General features: G+C 31.4%; 6 protein-coding genes and 1 pseudogene across 6 annotated transcripts in view; 4 read left to right on the top strand and 3 right to left on the bottom strand.

The window, feature by feature from the left end:
- Positions 1–6,509, top strand: part of LOC128390073 (putative uncharacterized protein DDB_G0277255) — a 51,187-nt gene extending 44,678 nt beyond the window's left edge. Inside the window, exon 10 of the mRNA XM_053349736.1 lies at positions 5,792–6,509. Coding sequence (XP_053205711.1) covers positions 5,792–6,381 — 590 coding nt within the window. The 3' untranslated portion in view covers positions 6,382–6,509. The remainder of the gene's footprint in view (positions 1–5,791) is intronic.
- A 2,054-nt stretch (positions 6,510–8,563) lies between these two features.
- Positions 8,564–10,526, bottom strand: LOC128390068 (integrator complex subunit 14-like; annotated as a pseudogene).
- A 1,185-nt stretch (positions 10,527–11,711) lies between these two features.
- On the bottom strand, positions 11,712–12,941 carry LOC128390062 (uncharacterized). Its single transcript, XM_053349730.1, has 2 exons — positions 12,783–12,941; positions 11,712–12,687 (listed from the first exon to the last, which is right to left on the bottom strand). Exons 1-2 carry the CDS (start codon positions 12,851–12,853, stop codon positions 12,063–12,065), a joined length of 696 nt encoding a protein of 231 aa, XP_053205705.1. The 5' UTR covers positions 12,854–12,941; the 3' UTR covers positions 11,712–12,062.
- Positions 12,942–13,112: 171 nt separating this feature from the next.
- On the top strand, positions 13,113–14,231 carry LOC128390064 (60S ribosomal protein L23a-like). The gene is given in 2 exon segments (XM_053349732.1): positions 13,113–13,585; positions 13,587–14,231. Coding segments are annotated over 2 exon segments (927 nt in total). The 5' UTR covers positions 13,113–13,249; the 3' UTR covers positions 14,178–14,231.
- Positions 14,232–15,237, bottom strand: LOC128390063 (uncharacterized). Its single transcript, XM_053349731.1, has 3 exons — positions 15,079–15,237; positions 14,832–14,988; positions 14,232–14,543 (listed from the first exon to the last, which is right to left on the bottom strand). The coding sequence occupies exons 1-3, from the start codon at positions 15,133–15,135 to the stop codon at positions 14,359–14,361; spliced, it is 399 nt and encodes a 132-aa protein (XP_053205706.1). The 5' UTR covers positions 15,136–15,237; the 3' UTR covers positions 14,232–14,358.
- A 1,380-nt stretch (positions 15,238–16,617) lies between these two features.
- LOC128390055 (cuticle protein 10.9-like) lies at positions 16,618–17,348 on the top strand. Its single transcript, XM_053349724.1, has one exon. The coding sequence runs from the start codon at positions 16,700–16,702 to the stop codon at positions 17,114–17,116; it is 417 nt and encodes a 138-aa protein (XP_053205699.1). The 5' UTR covers positions 16,618–16,699; the 3' UTR covers positions 17,117–17,348.
- A 2,965-nt stretch (positions 17,349–20,313) lies between these two features.
- On the top strand, positions 20,314–23,337 carry LOC128390072 (pleckstrin homology domain-containing family M member 1-like). Its single transcript, XM_053349735.1, is given in 7 exon segments — positions 20,314–21,307; positions 21,340–21,654; positions 21,732–22,199; positions 22,201–22,348; positions 22,351–22,868; positions 23,032–23,091; positions 23,143–23,337. Coding segments are annotated over 7 exon segments (2,253 nt in total). The 5' UTR covers positions 20,314–20,725; the 3' UTR covers positions 23,305–23,337.
- Positions 23,338–23,605: the final 268 nt, after the last annotated feature.

Genomic DNA, 23,605 nt, shown 5'->3' with positions numbered 1-23,605 from the left:
AAGTGATTTTTCATCATCATCATCATCATCATGGGGAACATGATGATAGACTTTATTTTCCTCATCAATTTCTTATCAGAATCACTTAATCTATTATTCTTACTCCTTTTTAATGGAATAAAAAAAAAAGGTATAAAATTGTTGATTGTTGTTCCCCATTCATATCAATGAAACTAAATCAACAAAATTGTCAATCATTGAGATGATGATGACACTTCTTATGATGATGATCATTATTTTTTATCATTATCAACATTAAATGTTGTGAATATTAAAGTGACAATAATATAAGAAGAAAAAAAGAAGAAGAAAAAAAAAATGAATCAATTGAATTACACTAAAGTCTCATTATCTACCACATCCTGATGATCATCTTTATCTTTATCTTCATCCTCTTCTCATCATCATGTATTCACATGGTGATGAAGATGATAATAAATAAAAATAACATTTTTACAGTTTTCTTTGTGAAAGAAACTTTTTTTTTCTCAATCTCAACAATTGATGAGATTTAAGACTCATTTTCATGATAACACACACATAGAAAAAAAAAGAGTTGAATTGACGCTGAATTGTAAAGTTTCAACTTCATCACCATGATTATCATCATCATCATCATCATGCTGATAGTTACAGTGTTGTTGTTGTTCATTAAATGTTGCAATGGGATAAAATAATAAAATAAAGTTTATTCAGCAAGCCAATTTAATGGCTTAATGAGGTGTGAAACAGGCAAGTCAACGGTTTCCTCCTTTTTGTATAGGGAGATGAAGATGATGAAAGGATGAGGATGAGGATGAGGATGACAGAAAAAGATGTGTCAAAAAGGGGTCACAATGAGCTCTCATCTTCATCTCGAGATGAAGATGATCAAATTGATATTTACAATGCGTGTTAACTTGAGTTGTTTTGTTTTTGTTTCAAGTGTTGATAAGTTTTTTTTATTTCATTTCTATTGGTAAATCATGATAATGATAATGATGATGATGATGATGATGATGATGATGATTGTAATTAGATTTTGGTGTGAGTGAGTTTGTTTTTCTTGTGTTCATCATCAGAATCATATTTATCCTCATTGGTATGTTGGTTTGAAAGCTTTACTTTAATTGTTGTTCCTTTCAAATTGTAAATTAATTGTAATTGTTATTTGTAAATGTGCTTTATTTTGTCACGATGTCTTTTTATCTGTGTTAATCATTGATGAGGATGAAAGATTTTAATTGTCAGAGTCAATTGGTGATTTAATAAGATACGTGTTAGCTTGAGAATTGAACAAAAAATTAAATCATTAATCATTTGAATGAGTATCTTTTTTTTGATTACAATTAAAAAGCATAAGATGATTTTGATGGTTTACTTTTTATAATTGTTGCACCAGCGATCAATTTACTTTAATACATTTGAAATTAAAGGGTAATTAAACAAAACAATCAGCTGAGAAAGAGTGAAACAATTAATTATCAGTATTACATTTAAGTAAACTAGAAACAAAATTAAGTTAATGTTTAATACTATGAAGGAGGAAGTGCAAGGATAACCGGAAAAGGAAAGGAAACTGATGCTGGAAAATTTGAGTAAAATGTTATTGAATCAGTAAGATGTTGCATATGCAGGGTATTGGTTGATGATGATGATGATGATGGTAGTGGGTATGAATGGATGAGGATGAAGATGAGGTTCAAACAGATGTTGCATGATGTTTGGAAGATGCTAAAAGGTTTGATTTTTTTTTGCTCTCTTTCTTCATCTTCTGAATCGCTAGTGAACTTTTGTTGTGAGACAATCAAAACATCATCATTGGTGAGATGATGATGGAAATGATGATAAGAGGTAAGAAGATGTTGGATGTTGGATGTTGGATGCTATTCAAAGTCTTGAAAGGTTGGAAACTTTTACTTTCTCGATGGACCAGTCAACATGTTGCCATCACTTTGGAACTGAAATCAGAAATATCTGCGGAAGATGCAAACTGATGATGATGATTAAGGTGATGATCAAGATGAAGAAGATTCTCAAGTAAAAAGTGAGAAAAACATGCAAGATACAAATTGAAAGATTAGCTCTTTAAATGGTACTTGTTGTTAGAGGATCTTTCAGTTATCGTCATCATCATCATTGCTTGAGAGAGACTTGAGGATGCAGGAAGATAAAGATGAAGATGAAGATGTAATTGTAGGATATAAAGTCTCTGAAGATGAAAGTGTCTGTGAATATTATCAAGTTTTTTTCGTTTATTTGATTGATTACCTTGATCTTATTCAACTTATCAGTTCAGGTTAACAGATTTTCTTAACGATAACTGTTCATCTAATCTGGTTCCAAGATTGTCACACTTTTCATGACAATTATCAGAGTACAAAAATGGTACCGTTAATATTGTTTATCGTTTGTGACATCATTTGGCGATATGAATGTGTGTATCTAGTTGATTAGTGATCTGATTATGATTCTGTTTGGAAAGTCAATTAAAGTGATTGATCATCTTGTTGGAATCTCTGAATTATTTCAAGGTGAATTTTCATTGAGCTAAATTTTAGATTTTTGTGAAAGAAAAAGAAAATTTCACTTGTTTTTCATTTGTCTTTTTCATCTTCATCTTCATCCTCATGATGATCATGTTTTTGTCAACAATTTACTTCTTACATGACAGCACAAGAGGTTATAAACTGAATTTCATGGTATCATTTCAAAGATTTCATGTTATTCATTGAAGAAAAGATGATGAAGAGTAATGAAGTAAGTTGGAGAGGAAAAGAAATAAAAAAAAAGTTCTAACTCGAAATTTTATCAACCAAATAATAAAAAAAATCAAGGTAAAAGAAAAAGATTCACAATCATCATCATTATCATCATTTCTTAATGGTGCTGATAAGATCAAGTCACTGGAAATAAAATCCATGGAGAGAGAAAAAAAGAAAACAATATCTACATGAAATTTTCAATAATAGTAGAAACTAATTTCAATAATAATGATAACTATCATCGTAATGATAGTAATAAGCTGATAGTGTGACTTTTAACACAATCAACATCTTCCTATGGACAATTTACCTGAATTTTTGAGTAACTCTCTCTCTCTCTCTCTCTCTCTCTCTCTTACCTGTGTTATTATTATCATTTATGGTTATTACTATTTCACTGGTTTCTATGGAGATTCAATGTTTTCAGTGACAAAAAGTAATTTAAATGATAAACTTGATCACAATTCTCTCCATTGTTGTTATTTACCTGAATTTTATATTCTTTTTTATTGTTAATTGTTATTTTATCAAATTGTATCAGGTTAAATTAGATTAATTGTTTTCTTTTCTCTATCTTATTCTCATTTGAATTTTGAATGAATTTCTTTTCCAAGTGAAATTTTGTCCATGTTGTTATTATATATTTTCTATGACAATTTAAGGTTAGCTTTCATATTTTGTTTCTCTCATCAAGGTTATCATTAATATCATGAATTCTGGTTGATTTTTTATTCTACGGTTAATCATTACTATTATTGTTATAGAAATGATTTTGTTTTGTTTTTACCCGGAGGGTAAATTATGTTCACTCTGAATCAGCTCATTTCAACCATAATGATTTAAGGTAAAAATATGAAACTTGATTGGCTTAATAAGGTTAATACTTATTATTTTTTTTCTTAGCTCTCAAATTGATCAAGAGTTTAATCATGATTAAGATAATGATAATGGTTTGATCATCATCTTAATCATCTTCCTTTGCGATTGGTTAACAATCAGATGAAAACAATTGTCTTTGATTAACAGTCTAAATCCAGTTGGGAAAAATTTGATTACTTTTCTGATTTTATAATCATTATCGTCACTTGTATTTCCTAAGTTAATTACAACAATTAACTTTTACGAGTGATTGTTAACAAGTTTCATTTGATTTGCTTGCTGATTCTTTGGGATTTTTGATCGGATTAAAAAGTGTTCATCAATAATTAATGTTAATTGTGTTTCTTTACTTGATAATTAAGGTCAATGTTAATGGTTGAATTTGTGATTAGTAAATTTTTTGACACAATTTCACTTGAAAACCGCCCAATTAACATTGATTGTTGGATTTTGTGAATTGGATTAACAGCAAATCAAATTTAATTTGATGACTAAATGGGTGGAGAACCTGAATAATCAAGTAATCATAATTATAATTACGATAATCAAGGAAACAATTGATATAAATTGTGGTTCTTTGGCAAGAAAAATATATAATTTGTCACAATTAGTTAATCTATTAGTTTGTATCATGATTATTTCTGTAACAATTAACATAACTCAAGCTTATCTAATGATACAATTAAGTAAATATGATAATCGTTGATTAGAAATTGATTTTATTGAATGATTTAGTATTCCAACAATCAGATTATTATAAATAACAATAACTAATAGTTAATGAAAATAAATTGTTGATTTAAATAAAATGATACAAATAAAAAGTTAATAGTTATAGTTTTTTTTTTCCTGGACATTGAAAGTTAATCAAACAATTGTTTCTGCTGATTGTTCATGATTAAGTTAATCGTTATTATTGTTTATCAACATCAATCATCAGAATTTAATAATAATCATGATTATTGATCAATTTTGCTCTTTTATTCAATTCTCTGAACACAGAAGATGTTAAATCAATATGTTAATCTATTAATATGATATCATAATGATGATTGTTGATTGTTGATTGTTGTCCATGAATAAATTAAACTGTTCAGCTTGTTAACTGAAATCATAAGTCAGTTGGAGTTAATTGTTTCTCTTTTTATATATTTCGATATCGTTGATGATCATCACGAGATTTAAGATTCTTGTCTCAAGATGATATTCACATGATGATGAATATAAACAATCAGTTTTCAGGGAAAAGTTCCGATAGAATCATAAGGAAGAATAAGATGATTAAATTATCGAATTAAGAATAGAACTTTTTTTTTTCCTATTCTCTGTGTTTTCCTTAAAGATCATTAAATAAATGAAGAAAAAATAACAACCACAAGATGAAGATATTCTGGAATCATGAAGATTATCATGTTGAAGATATTGCATGATTTTCTTTCATTATGAAGCTGAGTAGCTTTTTTATTGGTTCTGTCATGCTATTCTAATTATCATCGAATTCAGTTCATCATTTCATTCACAATTAATGATCATTTGATGGACTTTAATCCATCCGAGGATCAACCATCTCGAGGAGTTACTTTAATCACCTCGTTCTTATTCAATAACAATAACAATTCACTGTTAATATGAGACAATTAACCTTTAAATTGGTTACATGGGATAATAATATTAATAGATTAACAATTTTGATTTGATTTCTGTTAGTAAATTCAAGGGATTGGATTAACTTCAATCCATTTGGATTAACCTTTATTTTCCTATTAATATTTCAATTGTAATCTAAATATTAGATTTAAAATTAAATATCTATATTTATATCTATTAAATAGTCTATACAATTTAATTAACCAATTTACTTAATTACTTTTCTTTTCTTTTTTTTCTCTTTTTCTTTTTCCTCTGGTCAACTCCTATTCTTTGGACATTGGAAAATAAATAAACAATCATCACCATTATTATTAATATATAACAATGATAATATCAACAATTGTCACCACCACAACGACTACAAATCATCACCCACTCTCGACAATTAAAATTACAATAACAACAAAACCTATTCAATCAACTTAATCACTTTACTTCATGTTACCTTTTGCTGTATTTTCACTTGATTGTTGACTCTCAATGGTATTTAACTTTAAATTGTTGATACAATCGAGCAGCATGTAAACGTAAAGATGAACCGACCAGTAACATGACCTCAACCAACACCAACAATAACAATAATAACACCAATAATAATAATAATAATAATAACAATAACACCAGTACCAATAGTAACTCGGTGACAAGTAATAAACAAGCATCGGCACCTAAGAAGCCACGACTTGTGTTCACTGATCTTCAACGACGAACCCTTCAGGCCATTTTTAAGGAAACAAAGCGACCTTCAAAGGAGATGCAAATAACAATTTCACAACAATTAGGTCTTGATTTATCGACGGTGGGCAATTTTTTCATGAATGCCCGTCGTAGGTCACAAGATAAATGGATGGACGATGCATCGGACATTTCAAAGGCCTCGTCACCAATCAATTCAGCCTCCAACTCTCCTGCCTCATCAGCCTCCCATCATATCGGTGGACCAAGTGGTACAAGCTCATCGTCCAGAGGTGGTGGTGGAGGTGGCGGTGGGTCAAATGGAGCAAATTCAACTGGAAACTCTGTTGTAATTAAAGGTCAACTGATCGGTCAACCAACATCAGTTGTTACTTTAGGAGTTGTCACATCAACAACATCTTCATGCACATAATAAACCAGCAAATCTTTAAGTCAACTTAAATTTACCTGCGCAATTAACTTAATCATCTCATCATCTTCATTTTTACAATCATCTTACTACAATTTTCTCAGCTGATTAACAACAACAACAAACAAAACTGTTAATCAAAATTAACTTTGTTTCTTTTTTTTTAACCCAAAAAAAAGTTCATATTCATTTCTTTCAAAGTGCAACTGATTCTGGTCTCGTTTTTATTTTACTTTAATTGTTAATTGTTCGATTTAATTTCATTTTCTACACACTAATTTCTGGAATAGTATCTTACAAATGAAGACGATTAAGATTAACGGTAAACAAAAGGGTTAATATGATTTGATGAATTTAATCATCTCTACGAGTGTTAATCTATTAGATGAATTGTAAAAGGAGATCGAAGCTGTTTAACTTTATACAAACTCGATGACAACAATTAACGATTAAAGTGACAATTTGATTTAATTTCTTCTCCATTCTGAGCTGATCTATTGGAAAATTAAATGACCATCACCATCACCATGTATTTGATACAATTTGCAATGTAATATAAATGTAATACTAAATTTGATCCAATGATCATTTGTGCAACTTAACAATTAACCCGATTCTTAACCAGATAAACACAATTGGATAATCCAATGAAAAAGGATCAGAGAAAATGATTTCTATGTGTTATAGAAAATAATATAAGTTATAAATAGATACAAATTATATTCAAATTTATAAAATTCTAATTGAATTTAATTGTGTTAATTACTCTCTTAATCATCTTCTCTACATCTCCATGTATTTACCATTGAGCTGCTCAAATCTTTATCCTCATCTTTATGGATCATTGATTAACAACAATCTTCATCATCATCGACAATTTATTAACCAGAAATAAGCAATTTAATGATCTCTCTTCAATCCTAATAATCTCTTCATCTATTTAATTTAACAATTAACAACTAAAATTGGACAAAATTGTTTTCTCTCCTTTTTTTTTCACCTTCGTCACAATTTAACAACAATTAACACAAACCATTATATTCACCATAGACTTATATACATTATGTATACACGATTCACCAAAGCAACCTGAAGACGACACGATTAGATTTAAACAGGAAATCACCGGAAATATAAGATGATAAAATTGAATCATCATCATCACCATAACCATCATCATCCTAAAATCATCATCATCAAGACTTACATAATAACAATTAAGTGTTAACAGTTAATTGGAAGAGTAAAAACAAATGAGTTTACCAATGTGAAGATATTGAGATAATTTCAACTCGATTATCAATGGAAACCAGAAAATTATATATAAATAATAATAATAATTACGATAATAGTAATGGTGATCATAGTGGTTAATATAAATATATTTAATTACCATTAATTAATTATCAATTATTACTAAATAATGATATGATTAATAACTGATACACTGGGAAACAGAAAAGCAAGATTACTTAAATGAGAAAGAAATTAAAATTTAATTATAAACAAAAATGAAGCAAAATTTCACGAAAAATTAGTTTTAATTCAACTAATCACTATTACTATTATTGCTTTTTATTATTAACTATTAATTATTATTAATAATTAACTATTATCATGATTCTGTATCATTGTACTATTGCTATTGTACTCTAATGTATATTTACCTGTATGATTGAGTATAGCAAAAGGAAAGCAAGCAAACAATTAAGTTAATTGTTGGTTAACAATCAACTTTACTTAATTAATTGGATACTCAATAGCACCTCCAGAGATTATTAATTAACTTAATTTTTTTTTCTCTTTCTTTTCCTCTTTTATTCTGGAATAACAGTTAACTGGAAAATTCCTCAATTCTCATTCCCAACATGATATTTTCTATTCTTCAGAATCATCACACTTTTAATTTAATTTAATTTCTCTTATTAATTGTTTTATGTTGATCGTAATTCTTTATACAATTTATAAATTGTTAACCTTTTCTGTTTATCGTTTCATCTCAGTTCTAGTCAGTTCATTTCTGATATTTCATTTCGGTAATTCTGTCCTCATTTAATTGTGATTCGCATTTTCATCATCTAATTGTAACTATTATCATTGATGGAATGATCTCCCTCCCTCCCTCCCTCTCTCTCTCTCTTCTCTCTCACATTTCGATCTTGTTTTGATTTTGACAAAGAAAAAAAAAGAGTTAAAATCAATTTTATTTCTTATGATGATGAATGAATCTAATGATAATAATACATTATCTTTCTGTTACTCCTGAATTCCTGCTGACGATGAATAAAGTTATCATACAAAAAATGATCCACTGATTTCATTTAATTATCTAATTACAAAAATAATTTATATTATAAATTTTAAAGGGATGATGGATTTGAGAAATCGATAGTATTTTATATAAATGATGTCAATTAATAATATTTGAAATTTATTATGAAATGAGAAAAGGATGATGAAGTTATAAGAGGATAGAAATGATCAATGAACTTTGTGGCAGGTTGACTTTTTGTTGATTTGTTTTACAATTAAGAAGTGAATCTTGATTTCATTGGTGTTATCACAGAATCATATGAATTTGGTTCTTTGTGGGTTCTTAGTGCTTGAGCTGCATGAGTTAATTGTAGGGCAGCTTCTGGATTAGATCCACCAGGTAACAAGGTGCATTCTCTTTCCAATATGGCCGCCATTCCATCAATAATCTCATAGAAACCCGAGACCAGAGCAGCTTTTCGGAATCTATTCAATTCTTTGTAAAAGTTGGGTGTTTTTCAGGTAATTTTTCGCTAATCTTAGAACCTTTTGAATATCTGATTGGAGGTTGGATTGTTTTATCCATACAACACAAGAAGAAGAGTAACTTTTCCTTTCATTGCTTTTTCCTGGCTCTTGGACAGCTCCCTTGGGGCTTAATTGTGGAAATCCCAACATGGATAAATTACCGAGCCAAGAAACACAGTCTAAACCAGCATTAAATGTTGAAAACATGAGACTTGATTTCTTTTTACTATCTGCCCAAGAGTAAATCATCCCGTACCAATTAACAGCAAGTCGACAAATAGCGACCATTCCTTCAACTTTAGGGCACCATGAAGTAGAACACAAAGAGATGGTTGTTTACTTTCATCAAGTAATATCGTGTTTAAAGCTTCTTCCAAATCAAAAGTAGTCGATGGATTAAGATCAAAATCTGAAGCGGTTTTAACAGTTGTAATTGAATGGAAACGTTGAAGATCATCTTTGGTCAATGGTGTACTGAACATTAAATGTCGACTGTGAACTGGTGGACTTGAGACTTCATTGATATTCATGAAGCCACAAACTGTTATATCACTTGATGGTTCAATTTTGATTGTCTCGAAATCATTTTTTTGTGTGTAACCCTCTAAGGTTGGGAACAACATGATCGGGCCATTTAGACTTCCACAATGTAAACGACCACGATAAGGAGTATAATTGGTTTCACCAAGATATTGGAAAATCTTTTGAATACTTTTTAACGACATTGTCTCTGGCATCAATAGATGATTATCTAGAATAGAATCAAATGAAATGGAGATGATTAAGATGCATGAAATAATTGAGAGTAATCCAAAGATTTGCTAATACTTACTGATGTCAACCTTTGAATCGGACATTAGGACTTCCAAAATCTTCTTATAATAGGCGACTCTTTGTTGAGCAAAAGGCTCATTAGGTGAGGATAAGCTAACGATGTGAAGCTTAGCAGGAAAATTAAATTTAAACAAACATTTCTCGAAATTTTCTGCCTCTGAATAGGACGAGATACCTGGACTACCATCGGTTACCAATATAATATTACATGGAACGTTACTTCCCCATTCTTCATGGACCAGATCTTGAACACCTCTTAAAGCGTTAATTGTATTTGTTTTATCGTAAACCTCGTCCAAATAATTAAGAGCTGTTCTAATGGCATCATAGTCACGAGTAAAGATAGACTCCGTTCCATAGAAGAATATAACATCAAAGAGATCAACTCAAGGCGACAATTGGCAGATATGTAATCCAGTAGTTGATTAAGACCCTGAATGGCCAAACTTTTAATCGATTGAATTTCATTAGTGTCTTGAAGAACCACAGTTTTACACATTGAGAGAAACATCAAGTAGAATAATAGTTGGCATTTTTGGACTCACTTCTTATTGAGAACAGAAAACAAGACAAACTGATTTACGATTCAAATAGAATAAACTTAGATGATGGTAATTAATTAGTTTGAGAGTCAAAATGTTAATTGTTTAACCGAATTAATCTGGATGAAAAGGAACACAATCAACTGAAAGGAAAACATTGACAATCTAAAAGCCGGAGAATAGAAAATGAGCTGTGAAAATAGAAAATTCTTTTCGTAGGAATAGCCGAATACACGTTATTTATCCAGCAAAGGAGAAAACTTTGAAATAAAATTTGTAATATGAGAAATTAAATGAAATCAATGATTGAATTGGTTTTTTACATGAAAACTTTATTCATAGTCAACGGGGATTCAGGAGTAACAAGAAGATAAAATATAGTTGAGATATGAAGATGTGATCATTTCTTGTTGTAGTTGAAGGTGTTCACTTAATTTTACAACAATCGGATCATCAGGTGTTAGACCTTCATCGTTAATTAGATAGTTGATTGTTTCATTGGCACATAATTGAAATCCAATAATGAAAACTTGTAATTCCAATAAAGCGTCATTTGTTTTATCCAAAATGTTCTCATCGTCATTGTCACTTTCGATTTCATCGTTTTCTTCACAATCACTGATATCCTCGAATTCACATTGACCATATTTCTGATTAACACTGATCACAAAAGTTGATGAATCTTCGTTCATCTTTAATGATGAACAAATCCAAAGACAAACCTAAACGAAAGAAACTTGAGCAATGATGAAGATTTTTAGGTAAACGGAAGAGAGAATTAAATCGCTCTCGCGCGTTTGCTCTCTTTCTTCTCTTTCTTCTTTCTTTCTTTCTCTCTCTCTCTCTCTCTCACTTCCTTCCTTTATCTTCTTCTAACATATGGATGTGGCACTCGCTCAAAACTTCAGAGAGAAAGAAAAAGAAAGAAGAGAAAGAGAAGGCAAAGGAGGAGAGAAGATGAAGAGATGAAGAGGGTGGGTGGTTATCCAGATGTCGGTGGAACGAGTCGAGTTTAAGATGTTCTAACATCTGCTCGAGTGTCCACAGGAGCAGAAGAAAGAAAGAGAAGAAAGAGAAAAGAAAGTGAATAGATCATCTTTTTGGAAGCTGGTCCAGCATCTGGTTCTCATTATAATTAACGATTGTAACTCGTGTTCCTTTTTCACCATAAACACATTTGATTTTGGAAAACAGAAAATCCATTGGTTCCATTGGTTAACAATTAACTTAATCGTTACCTTTTAATTTTGACATTTTTTGAATTCCAATTGATTAACCAGCACCTTTATCGATCCTTGATATTTTTCATTATCCTTGAGTATTCCTCTCATCCGTTGGGTAACAATCAACTGATTTGTTATTGCTTTTTCATTAGAAAACAATTTAGTTTGCTAATTTGGTTTTGCAAACAGCAAATTTTCAATTTTGCTGCAAACAAATACAATTTAATTTAAATGACCTAAACATCTATACAGTCGTTTTTTTAACGAGATTTGGGTTGTGAATTTTGTTTGTTGCAATTTCAAATTAGATTACTATTTTTTGGGAATTTTCTGCTAATAAGGCAACATGAACATCGTGATATTGTTTCATTGCAAAGTAAATAACTGCGATTCCGGTGGAGATATTTAAAATCGATAAAGCAGCAAATCCTAGGAGAAGATTTCGCTTGAAAAGTGATCTGCTCACTATTTTGATTCCTTCTTTGGTTGATGCCCATCGATCTAGAACATCGATTGGAAGAGTGATACCGGGATTGTTAAGGGCACTTAGAATGGAAATAAAGATGGCACCGGATGAAGGAAAAGCCGAACTGAAAAGGAATTGATAAGCACCGGTTCTTATGAGGTGACATTCGGCACAATTAACTTCACCTCGGATAATTGTGTCTAGTTGTTGATTTGTGATCAAAAAAGATGCACCAGCGGCCATTGCGACCGAAGATGTAACAGCCATAAATTTATTGAATGAAATTACCTTTAAATATTTACGAACAGCAAATAGAAAAGGTAATTGTGTAAATGAAGCCACACTCATGGTGATTAAAGGACCTCTGGTTAAGGCGATCAAATCAATTCCAGGCCTCCAAGTGTTAGCAAGAGCTTCAAATTTCTCTTCACGTGTTTCAGGTGAGTCTTCAGGCTTAGGGAAACTAAGAAAAGTAAAGAAGAAGAAAATTAAATTAAAACAATTAAGAAAAAACCAATGAAAACCAAAAGTAAACAAAGGTTCAATTTCAATACTTACAGATGATTAAATGATAATTTGAATTTTGGACTAGTCAAATCATTCAATTTTTCTTCTTTCGATTTCTTCATTTTGTTTAACCATTTAGCGCATTGAGATTTGTAGTTACTCAGGGTTGTAGAAAAGGTCGTTTCCTTGTCAGGTCCATTGTTTTACAATTAAGTGATTTTAATTTAAATGAGAAACGTGTGTTGTGTTACTTGAATGACAGAGAATCAATTTGTTGCTTGGAAAAGAAAGTAAACATTTCAAATTGGCGCTTTGAGAATAGAAAATGTTCTCGTTGTCATGACGACCTTGCGGAAACGGAAGATTTCGTACAAGAAGATTCAACTTTCTTGTTTTTCTGAAACAACATCATTTTGTTTGGTGTTTTGTAAGTTTTTTCGTAGTGTTAATTTTATCAATTTAATTAATTGAATTATAATTTTTTCGTTTGTTACTAGTGTTTAATTAATTTAATTAAAATGCCTCCCAAAAAGACACCAGCTCCAGAGGCTAAATCAAAACCTGCAGCCAAGAAGGAACAACCTAAGGCCGGTGGTGGTGATGCTGCTAAATCTTCAGCGGGTTCATCTAAAGCTCAACCAGGTAAAAGTGCTGCTGGACCATCGAAATCATCAACAGCACCTAAATCTGCTGCTGGTGCCGCTAAACCTGCCGCTGCCAAGGCTTCTGGATCTAAACCAGCCCAACCAGCGAAAAAAGCTGCACCGGCCAAGAAAGCAGCACCAGCTAAGGCCACTGGTGTTAAACCCAAACCAGGAACCAAGCCTGCTGCTAAGACTACCACTGGTAAACCCTGCCAAGGGTGCTGCAACCAAGAGTAAAGCTCCAGCCCAAGGTAAAGGTAAAGCTGCTACCAAGACCAAGTCCGCTGTTAAACCTGCAGGTAAAGGAAAACAACCATCTAAAGGAAAGACAGTCTCAAAGTCTAAATCGGCCGCTGCTGCTGCTTCAGCTAAAATCAAAGCTAAGGCTAAGGCATTAAAGACAGCCAAGAAGGTTACCAAGGGTGTTTACACTAAACGAGCAAGGAAGATCAGAACAAGTGTCCATTTCCACCGACCTTACGTTAAGCATCTCCCAAGGAACCCTAAATACGTTAGGAAAAGTGTACACAAGAGACCTAGATTGGACAAATTCTCCACCATCAAGCATCCATTGACTACTGAATCAGCCATGAAGAAAATTGAAGACCACAACACTCTTGTTTTCATCGTAGACATTAAAGCTAATAAGCCACAAGTTAAGACAGCCGTCAAGAAATTGTACGACATCGGTGTCGCTAAAGTTAACACAATGATCCAACCTGATGGTCAAAAGAAAGCTTATGTAAGATTAGGTCCCGATTATGATGCATTGGATGTAGCAAATAAGATCGGAATTATATAATCTATTTACTTTTTGGCTATTCAATTAAACTAAACGGTTAATAACAACTGAAAATTTACATTGTGTCTCTTTTCATTTTATTATTATGTTGATTTTCATCTTATCTTTTTATTAATTTCTATACAATTCTTAATGAACGGACAAAACTAACACTTCGAGTGAACAAAAAAAGATTAACTTTTTAAAATTTAACTGATTCAGCTTTTTTCAGGATCTCTTGTCCCTTTCCTTTCTTGTAAGCAGCCAGAGCGACATCAGACAAAACCTCTGGATCAATTGGAGCCTTATCCTTGCTACTTGGATACTGTTTATCGAAATCAGCTGGAACGGGAATATTGATTGCGCCAGCAAGACCCACGAGTTCCTCTGTAGAAGTGAAGTAAAAGAAAAATGAATTAAAAAGTGAACATGAACTCTCGTGGTATTCTGATTGAAATTGGATTGTTCAATTCTTTTGGTTGGTTGATACTTCACTGGAGTAGCATGAGAATGTATGATGAATTCATACTCTTTGATATATTAACTATTCATCAATTTAAGATGAGAATCTTGAACAATAGATTTTTACTTGGATGTGATGAAAATGTAAGCATTGAACAACCAATTTACAATGGAAATGATGAAGATGAATATAGATTAATGTTGGAAATTTACCTCTTGTCATTTCTGCTTTAATTCTCTTTTTATTTTCCATCCAAATTGGTTTCATTTTATCGATGAATTCTCTGTAATCATTTTCAGTCTTGGAATTGACCTTTTGACGATGGATTCCCCATGCAACACCGGAAATTAGAAGGGCCCATCGGCTGAACTGTAAATGAATAATAGCAAAACATGAAGATGAACACAGTCATCAATTGATTATTTACAAATCTAATTGGACATTTTCTAGACAACTTACTCGAATAAAGGGTGAAACGTTGAAAGGAGTTCTCAGTGGTGGATCTATGGCAGACATGGTTGATTAGGTTAATTGTTCCAATTAGTTAATAAACACAAACAATCAGTGACTTTCCTTGACTTTCACCAAATGAACCAAATGAACACTAAAGGCAAACAGATGAACAAAAGTTCCATCTGTTGGTGAGAATATTAAGTAAAACCAAATTAGAATCTAAAGAAACAGAATTTCTTTAATTTGTTTTTAGTCTTCGGTGGTCAATTTAGCCGATTTCTTTTTACTAGAAAAGAATAAACAGTTTTTGTCAACAATATTTAATAACAATAACAAATAACATTCAACAATATGAACAACACAGTTCATCTCATTTGATTTTAGAAACTTTCATGAGAAACGATCAATTGACTGATGACTTATTCATGCAAACTTTCTGAACTTCGGCCAATTCGACTGGATTGAATATCGTTGGAGCTGTTTAGAGTTAAAAGTTCTTAGTCATTCAGATATTAAAGGTCTGGAACTAGTTCCAATAGAGCCCAGAAATTCAACAAATCGTCACCTGAAACCAGCTAAAGACGCTCAAAACCCGAAAACCCCAGAGAGAAGCCAAGAAACTCTGAATCAAATTCTTATTCCAATCTAATGATTATTAAAATTAACCAATCTTTCTCCTCCAATTATCATTTGATTGTTTCCTTTCTTTTCTTTACTTAATACAATCAAAATTCTCAAAACGACAATTAGAGTTGTACGTTTGATTCAAGTAAATTAAATTTTCTCTTGAATGCATACAATTGTTTAGAGTTAATTATACTAATTAATCATTTACCAAAGCTTTTGATTTCATCAATGATTGATCATCTTAATCAATAATAAGACGATCATTCAATCAAACCATCAGATTAGTTGATGTATTAATACAAATTGAATTGAAATTCGATAGTTGAATTTACCACTAAACAAAAAGTTCGCTTCGTAGTTCCATCAACAGATGGAGCTTACAAAAGACCATGAATATGAACTTTTTTCGCTCCTGATAAAATTTAATTTACTAATTAACTTTACCTGTGAATTCAAATTAAATTTGTGTTATTATTTCTTATCACACGGATCAAGTTGATACCAAAATTATTGGTGAACAATTGATAAAATCTATTTAAAGTCATAAAATCCTTAAATTGCTTCGAATAGAAACTTTATATTTGTCTATTTTTTTCGTCAATTAACTTGGCCAATCCAAAATGGATTTAGTTATTTTCAACTCAAGCCACTTGATGAATATTAATTATTTACAATTCTATTACCAAAGTAATTACAAAGTCAGTAGAATTGAACCTTGGTTGCTTGGTACAAGTTTTCAAATCATTAGAAAATTATCAAGATGAACTTTTTCTGCTTTTTCTACTCGATTTTATCTTAACTACCGTTTATTTTGTGTCCTACTCGTTCCTTATTCTCACTCGATTAGTATTTTAGATATTCTCAAATTGATATTTTTCACTTTTCGTCTACTATATAAAACGAAAGAAGTTTCGAGAAATTATCATTCAACTGTCCAAACCAATAACGAAAACAACAACAACAACTAAACGAAAACATTTAAAACTTTTCTATTACAACAATGAATCAATTGGTTGCTATTCTTTTCTTTGCTCTTGTTGCCATTTCTACAACAATTAGTGCTACAAATCACGGTGACGGAGGTCAGAGTAAAATTTATCGAAACCAAGATGTGAGTGGAAAATACAATTTTGGTTATGATATCAATGATCCTTGGGGATCATCCAACTACCGACAAGAATCTGGTGATGGTTGGGGTAATGTCCACGGTTCATATGGACTTAAACTTGCCGATGGTCGTCACCGAACTGTTAACTATATTGCCGATAAAAGTGGATTCCGAGTTAAATTGGACTCAAACGAACCATCTGTTGACTCAATCGACTCTGCTGATGCCATTTACAATGGTGCTGATCCTTCTGGTCACAGTTACACTAATATTATCTCAGGAAACAAGAAACCATTACAATCACCATGATGGTTACAATCATGATGGTCGTCATCATGTTGGCTCATGGAACAATGGAAACCAATACCCAAACCAATACAACAATTACAACCAACACCGAAACCAATATCAAAACCAATACCAACATGGTCCATACCACGGACAGAATCACGATTCATGGAATAACAAAGATTCTTGGAATAATAAAGATTCATGGAAACAACAAAACAAACACGACAATTGGGCCAAAATTAAGTTCTTTTCCTAATAATCTGTCTTCCCCTTCGAAACTAATCATTTCCATTTTATTGTATATTTTTGTACACTCGTTTATTTAAATCTAATTTAATTCTCGCAGCAATAAAAAACATTCATTTTTACATTTCTATTGTCCAATAAATGTGCCTTGTATCGCGATAATCGCTACTGAGTTTCTCATCTGTATAATGACACCTGATGCACACTGTCACCTTTTCAATCGTCGGATTAATAGAAATATGACTAAATACTTCATTTAAATGTTAAAATTAAGACTCTCTGGTTACGATTTATGAAAAATTTAATCATTTTATGATTACGATTAAAAAAATACGGAGGTCGAAATATCTGGTTGAGTAAAAAGTTTTGCACGAAAAGTGAGTCTAAAATTCAACATTTAATTAAACTCGATCTATCACAGAGAATTAACTTTTCTTCAAATGTTAAAATTCTAAGTTTATTTATTGTGAATCATGATGTTTATCAAAATTTGAACATTTTTCAGGCCAAAAATCGTGACAAAAACGATAGAAAAAAATTTATTTTGGTCGCTTCTCTTGGTTAGATCTAAAGTGGCCTTAGAATTTTGTTCCGATAATTTATCATTCTTATGATGAAATTCAATATTTTTACATTAGTTGTTGAAATTTTCGAAAATTATCCAATCATAATTATGGAAAAAACTATATCAGAGGAGAAAAACTGTTCGAATGTCAACTCTAAGACACTTTGGACATTCAATGGCCACGAACTATCAATTTTTAATTGAGATAAATGGACGTGAAAGAAAAAGAATGGAAATGATAATCGTTCTAAAAAATTTTCGAATCGAGAATATAGAATCAGATGTTCGATGTTTGAACAGTTCAAATATCGATTTTTTTTGTCGTTAGCGAATAAATGAATTTTCGACTTTACTTTGATTGAATCGAAGTTGAGTAAATATTTACGATATTTTGTGCAATTCGTATGGCCCAAGTGAACTTTTCAATAAAATTTATGACAATTTGAAGATTGGGTAAACAAAAGCTAGGATTAAATAAACAATTATGATTAATCCAAAATTCGACCTTTGGTTTTATTTTTTGTTTATCATGTTGATTGTCGTCATATTTGGAAAAAAATTAAATATTTCATGGTAATAATCCAAATTGAGTATATAAATAATGGTTCGAGTTTTGGTTATCCTAATTGTTTGCAGTATAAAATACAAAATATCAGCCTTAGCAAAGATTTTGGACTATTTAAAGTTGGGCAGTTTGTGATTCTTATTCTTTCGTGTCTTTATCTTTTCTCAGATTCATTGATAGCAATAGCTAATTTTCTTCTTAATAAGTTGACTCTCTTCTTGTCTCCTAATATCTTCATCAGAGATAATCACGGTACCGACCAGTGGCTGCTTTGGATCCAAAAATACTCCAGGATTTTTTTCCAAAATATTTCGACCTGCAGTTTGACCAATAATTGGTCCTTGTTTAAGATAAAGAGCAGTGATAACACTTCTTAAGGCGGTGTCAGAACCAACATTGGGTCCAACTGGTTTCATATTTTGGGTAAATCAAAACTCGACAAACTCAGAATTGAGATTAGTCGCTCTTAACCCTTCCAAACGTTTTTGCCAGAAAATTTGTTGCGGTTTAATGGATGGACCATGTTTCAAGTCTTGCTTTGATTTACTTCCCGGCTGAGATTTGATTACTGTCACTGGTTGCCTGATAATTGGAACAATTCTCCTAACAAAGTAAAAAAAGAACACAAAAAAAAGACAGAGAAAAAAAAAGAAAATGAAAAAACAATATCAACATTTTGCGGGAGAGAAACAGCAAAAGAAAAACATTTGAAATATTCCAAGACAAACTTACCCATTGGCGGTTTTAATTTTCTTTGTTGGAAGCGGCGGATTCATGACCATTTAATCAACGATTTATAAATTAACAATATTAAATTAGAAAAATAAAAACAAAACCTTAAAAAATCAGATGTTTACTATAATGAGTAAAGTTGATCAATGAATGAAAATCCAATTAATAAAAGAAACATATGGATCATCTGCTGGCGACATCTACTGGAATGGCGATTAACCCAAGTGACATTTTAACTTTTCCATTAATCAATTCAATTGATTTAATTGTTTAATCGCTGATTTTAATTGTTGGTTATTTTTTTTCCAAATCAAATTATCATTATCTTATGATTTTCTTGAAGATTACTAAGGAAACTTATCTACTTAATGATTTCATTGACATTTGAGTTGATTGGTTTTTGAGTGAAGTTTAAGACAATTTGAGATTTTCAATTCGAAATCCAGTTTGATTAAACTAAATTAATAAATTAAAGATTATTTTGTTAAATTGTTCAAAAATTGCAGATGATGACTTTTGATTAGAATATAATTAGAGATAAAAACTATTCCATATGAAAGTTAATCAGTATAAGAGTTTTAATCAAGATTCTGTTTCTCTTTTCAATCTCTACAAAACAATTAGATTAAAGAAAATTATAAATCTTCAATTCCTAAAATCTCAATTAAAGTGTTTAATTAATCCAATTAAGACAAAAGCTCCTTGGATTATAAATAAACCCTTTTTTCATTTCTCCATCTCTCTCATTTCCATGAAAACCATCGTAACCACATGATAATAGTTCCAACAATTTAATTGAAAATAGAAACAAATTAATTTGATCTTCTTTTCATCTCAATTAACTAATCAAAGAAAAAGATGGAAAATTAGATCGATATGAACAATTGAATTCGCAAGGAAAACTCTGAATCACTCGAAGAGTATCAAGTTGGACACTTTGTGAGAAAAAAACGAATCCAATTAATTTCTGTTCTAATTGTTCCAATTAATTGTTAGAATAAACAATGAAAACAGAAAATTAAAATTCTATTCTACTTCAACTGAACCGCCATTCGATCAACAGTTTGTTTTGTTTCTCTCTCTCTTCTCTCTCAACTGTTTTTCTCTTCATATTCTGTCATATGTTTTCTCTCTCAATCATGTTTACCTTTATTTCAATTGCGAAGAGATTTTTTCTTCTAATTTTTGCTAATTAAATCTACAAATTCCATTTCTTTTTTTCCCATTAGTGTATTTGGTTAATTCTTTACTCTTGTTTATTTTATTTCACTTCTAATTCAGTTGTTTAATCATTTTTTTCTCTCTCATCGATCTCATTTGTTTTGTTTTTTCTCGTCCAACCGGATGTTTGATTCCAATTGTTTGGGAAACAATTAAAGGAAAAGGATAATTGATAAAATGGATACATTTTGGTTACTTGCTTCCGGTGGATCAACTGTGGAAGAATTTGCCAAAGATGTTTACCTGAAAAGTAATCTTAAGAATAGAATTGGTTTTTATATCAGACAATTACTTCAGGATGTTTATGGACAAGATGATCTCTGGTGGTGCTGGTGGTGATTCTGGTATATCAACAACCACCGGAATCTCTGATAGTAAGATAATCACCGAAGTTAGTAGTCCAGCGGTTAATTCACTTGTTAATTGTCTCGAAGCAACATTTCTTCATGGTCTTAAAGGAAAACCTTTGCTAAACCGTATGATGGGTAAATCTTTATCCAAAGATACCAATAATCAAACAGAATATAAATTAGATTTCTGGTCAGTTATTTTAATTCTAAGTCATAATCAAGTCTCAGAGAGTTTGGGACAATTGAACAACATTCGTACAGATATTGGCCGATGTCGAGCATGGTTAAGATTAACTCTTAATGATGGTCTTCTTCAGAGTTACCTTGAAGCCTTAATTAATGACACTTCCTTGTTACATGGTTTTTATCGTCCATCAGCTTATTTAAGAGACAAGGAACATATGGATTGTCTTCGTGACCTTATGGGACCTCTTAAATTAGCGACCTTTCAACTTAATTATGATCATTCACTGTTAAACAATTGGACCTGTGATACACTCAAGTTAATTGGTATAACTGTACAAGATACTGAGCCGTTGTTGCCGCTGTCGATGCACTAGCGACAATAGGAGATAAGAAAGTTGGACCTACGATTGTGAAACGTAAAGAATTGATACGAAAAAGGGTTTTAAATCGTTGGGACAATGGATTGTCCGAAGTAGCTGGTAAATCATCTGAAAGGTCAAAAGAATCAACTCAAAATGATGATACAAAATCTGAATCTAATTCTAGACCAAACTCAACAGAACCTTCAACTAATATCTCAGTCCTAATTACTCAAACAGATGAAGATGGATCATCAAGTCAAACAACTCAAGTCAAAGTTAATCAGTCCAATGTTAAAGAAGACGATATTACTCAATCAACTACTAAAAAGGTGAGCGATTAACCATAATTGATCCATTCTATTCAATTACTTTCACTTAAATTGTCTTTTTTTCCCCTATCCTTTAGATTTCTAACTCTCCTGGATCACATTCTAGTTTAATTGAATCTACCTCTAAACTTGAAGGATTAACCTTGAAAGAGAAACACAAAGACAATACAAATGAAGGTTCCAATGTTAAATCAATGCCTCCTGAAGCAAGTAAAAGTGTAAAAATCAAGAAAAGTAATTTATCCAACTCATCTAATGCTGGAGAAGCAAGTTCATCACGTTTATCAACAAATTCTGATTCAACGTCTCTCGGTGGTAATAGTATAACCAACAAGGGTGGTTGGTCTACATCCCCACCGGGTGATCATGAAGAAGAGCCATATGAGAGTCTTTTATACAGCATATCAACAAATGCTATGCTCTCGTCTACTCCCGATATCAAAGAGTTTATCTTTGCTCCTCCATCAGATGCTGATAATCGCAGTGTTATGAGCAATGAATCAGAAAGATCTCCCACTCCATCCATAAGTGGTAGGCGTAGTAGCGGTGGTTCAAGGATTAAGTTTATTCAGGAGGAAGAAAAGTGTATCCTCAAAATCTGAGTCTGGAAGAGCGAGTAATCCGATTGGTGGGAGTGGAACTCATGGTACATTAGCTTCACCCATAACCTCATTGGGCGGAAATGATTTTGAGATAATCCGAAAACTATGGTTTTAAATAGTCAGGAACCTGAGACTCAAGAATTCCTATTACATTTAACCAGAATTGCTAATCATGTTGGTCTTGATGAACAAGATTATAAATGTTACTCATGTGGTAGACCTATTGGAATGATTTATGGTAAATTTCGTGTCTGTGAATTTGATGGTTTCAATTATTGTACCGAATGTCATGCCGATGAAAAATGGACTATTCCAGCGCGAATTGTAAACAATTGGGATTTTAAGAAATATCCGGTTGCCAATCGAAACAAAAAACGTTTACAACTCATTGAAAGTGAACCTTTAATCGATATTAAAGTTTCCGCTTCGATTCTTTATAAAATGATCAAAGAATTACAAGAAATTCTTGATTTAAGAACTCAACTATTCTATCTTCATGCTTATCTATTTACCTGTAAAGAGCAAGTTGCCACCGGATTGAGGAGGATTCTATGGCCTAGAGATCATCTTTATGAACATATTCACCTTTACTCGATGGCTGATTTACTCCAGGTAATCAATTGAACAATCGAACAACGAAAAACAATCAAAGTTTATTGACTATCAATCTAATGACAACACAAGATATGCATGAATAATTATTTTCTCCTTCATGTTGATCACAATGTTTATGATAATCTAATTGAAATTGTTTCTTCTCTATTCTCATCATCAGATTCAATCGGAACATCTCTCAATAATTTATTACGAAAACCATTCAATTTGCTCGAAACACGTTCTCTTGTGTCCTGTGTAGTCAGAAAGGTTTCATTTGTGAAATTTGTAAATCACCGCAAATTATTTATCCTTTGATACCAGTGTAACTTATCGATGTGATAATTGTAAGGCCGTTTTCCATATCTCATGTTTCATCACCGAATCGGGAAAAAGACCTTGTCCTCGGTGCTTACGGATACGACGTCGTGAACGAGCTGCTGTAACTGTTTAAATCTCTATAAATCTCTTAAATTATTACAAATTATTGGAAACAATTGAGAAGACAAAAATCTCATGATCATAATTATTCGAGCACAAAGTCGATAATTTTATTAATGATATAATCTTTGGACAATTCCAGCAGAAGCAATAACAGTTATGATGATAAACATTAAGCATCTCTTTTATTCAGATTCTACTTTTTAATTAGACTTCTCTCTCTAATTAATTAGAAATAAGAGTTGCCATCTAATCAACAAGTTAACGTAAAAATATGTTCTTCCTCGAGATTATCAATTTTCCAAAAAAAAATA

Source organism: Panonychus citri, unplaced genomic scaffold (assembly GCF_014898815.1).
Source record: "Panonychus citri isolate SS breed McGregor unplaced genomic scaffold, ASM1489881v1 Contig00114, whole genome shotgun sequence".
NCBI lineage: Eukaryota > Metazoa > Arthropoda > Arachnida > Trombidiformes > Tetranychidae > Panonychus > Panonychus citri.
The sequence above is the reverse complement of the archived record's forward strand: the minus strand, read 5'-3'. Positions and strand labels throughout refer to the sequence as shown.

Excerpts from the sequence above, each read along its gene's own strand:
- LOC128390062 (XM_053349730.1), bottom strand. The coding sequence starts at position 12,853 with ATGAAGAAATCGAAAGAAGAAAAATTGAATGATTTGACTAGTCCAAAA. Across the intron at positions 12,688-12,782 it reads AAATTATCATTTAATCATCT|TTTCCCTAAGCCTGAAGACT; the intron begins GTAAGTATTGAA and ends TACTTTTCTTAG.
- LOC128390063 (XM_053349731.1), bottom strand. The coding sequence starts at position 15,135 with ATGTCTGCCATAGATCCACCACTGAGAACTCCTTTCAACGTTTCACCC. Across the intron at positions 14,989-15,078 it reads ACGTTTCACCCTTTATTCGA|TTCAGCCGATGGGCCCTTCT; the intron begins GTAAGTTGTCTA and ends ATTCATTTACAG. Across the intron at positions 14,544-14,831 it reads TAAAGCAGAAATGACAAGAG|AGGAACTCGTGGGTCTTGCT; the intron begins GTAAATTTCCAA and ends TCACTTCTACAG.
- LOC128390055 (XM_053349724.1), top strand. The coding sequence starts at position 16,700 with ATGAATCAATTGGTTGCTATTCTTTTCTTTGCTCTTGTTGCCATTTCT.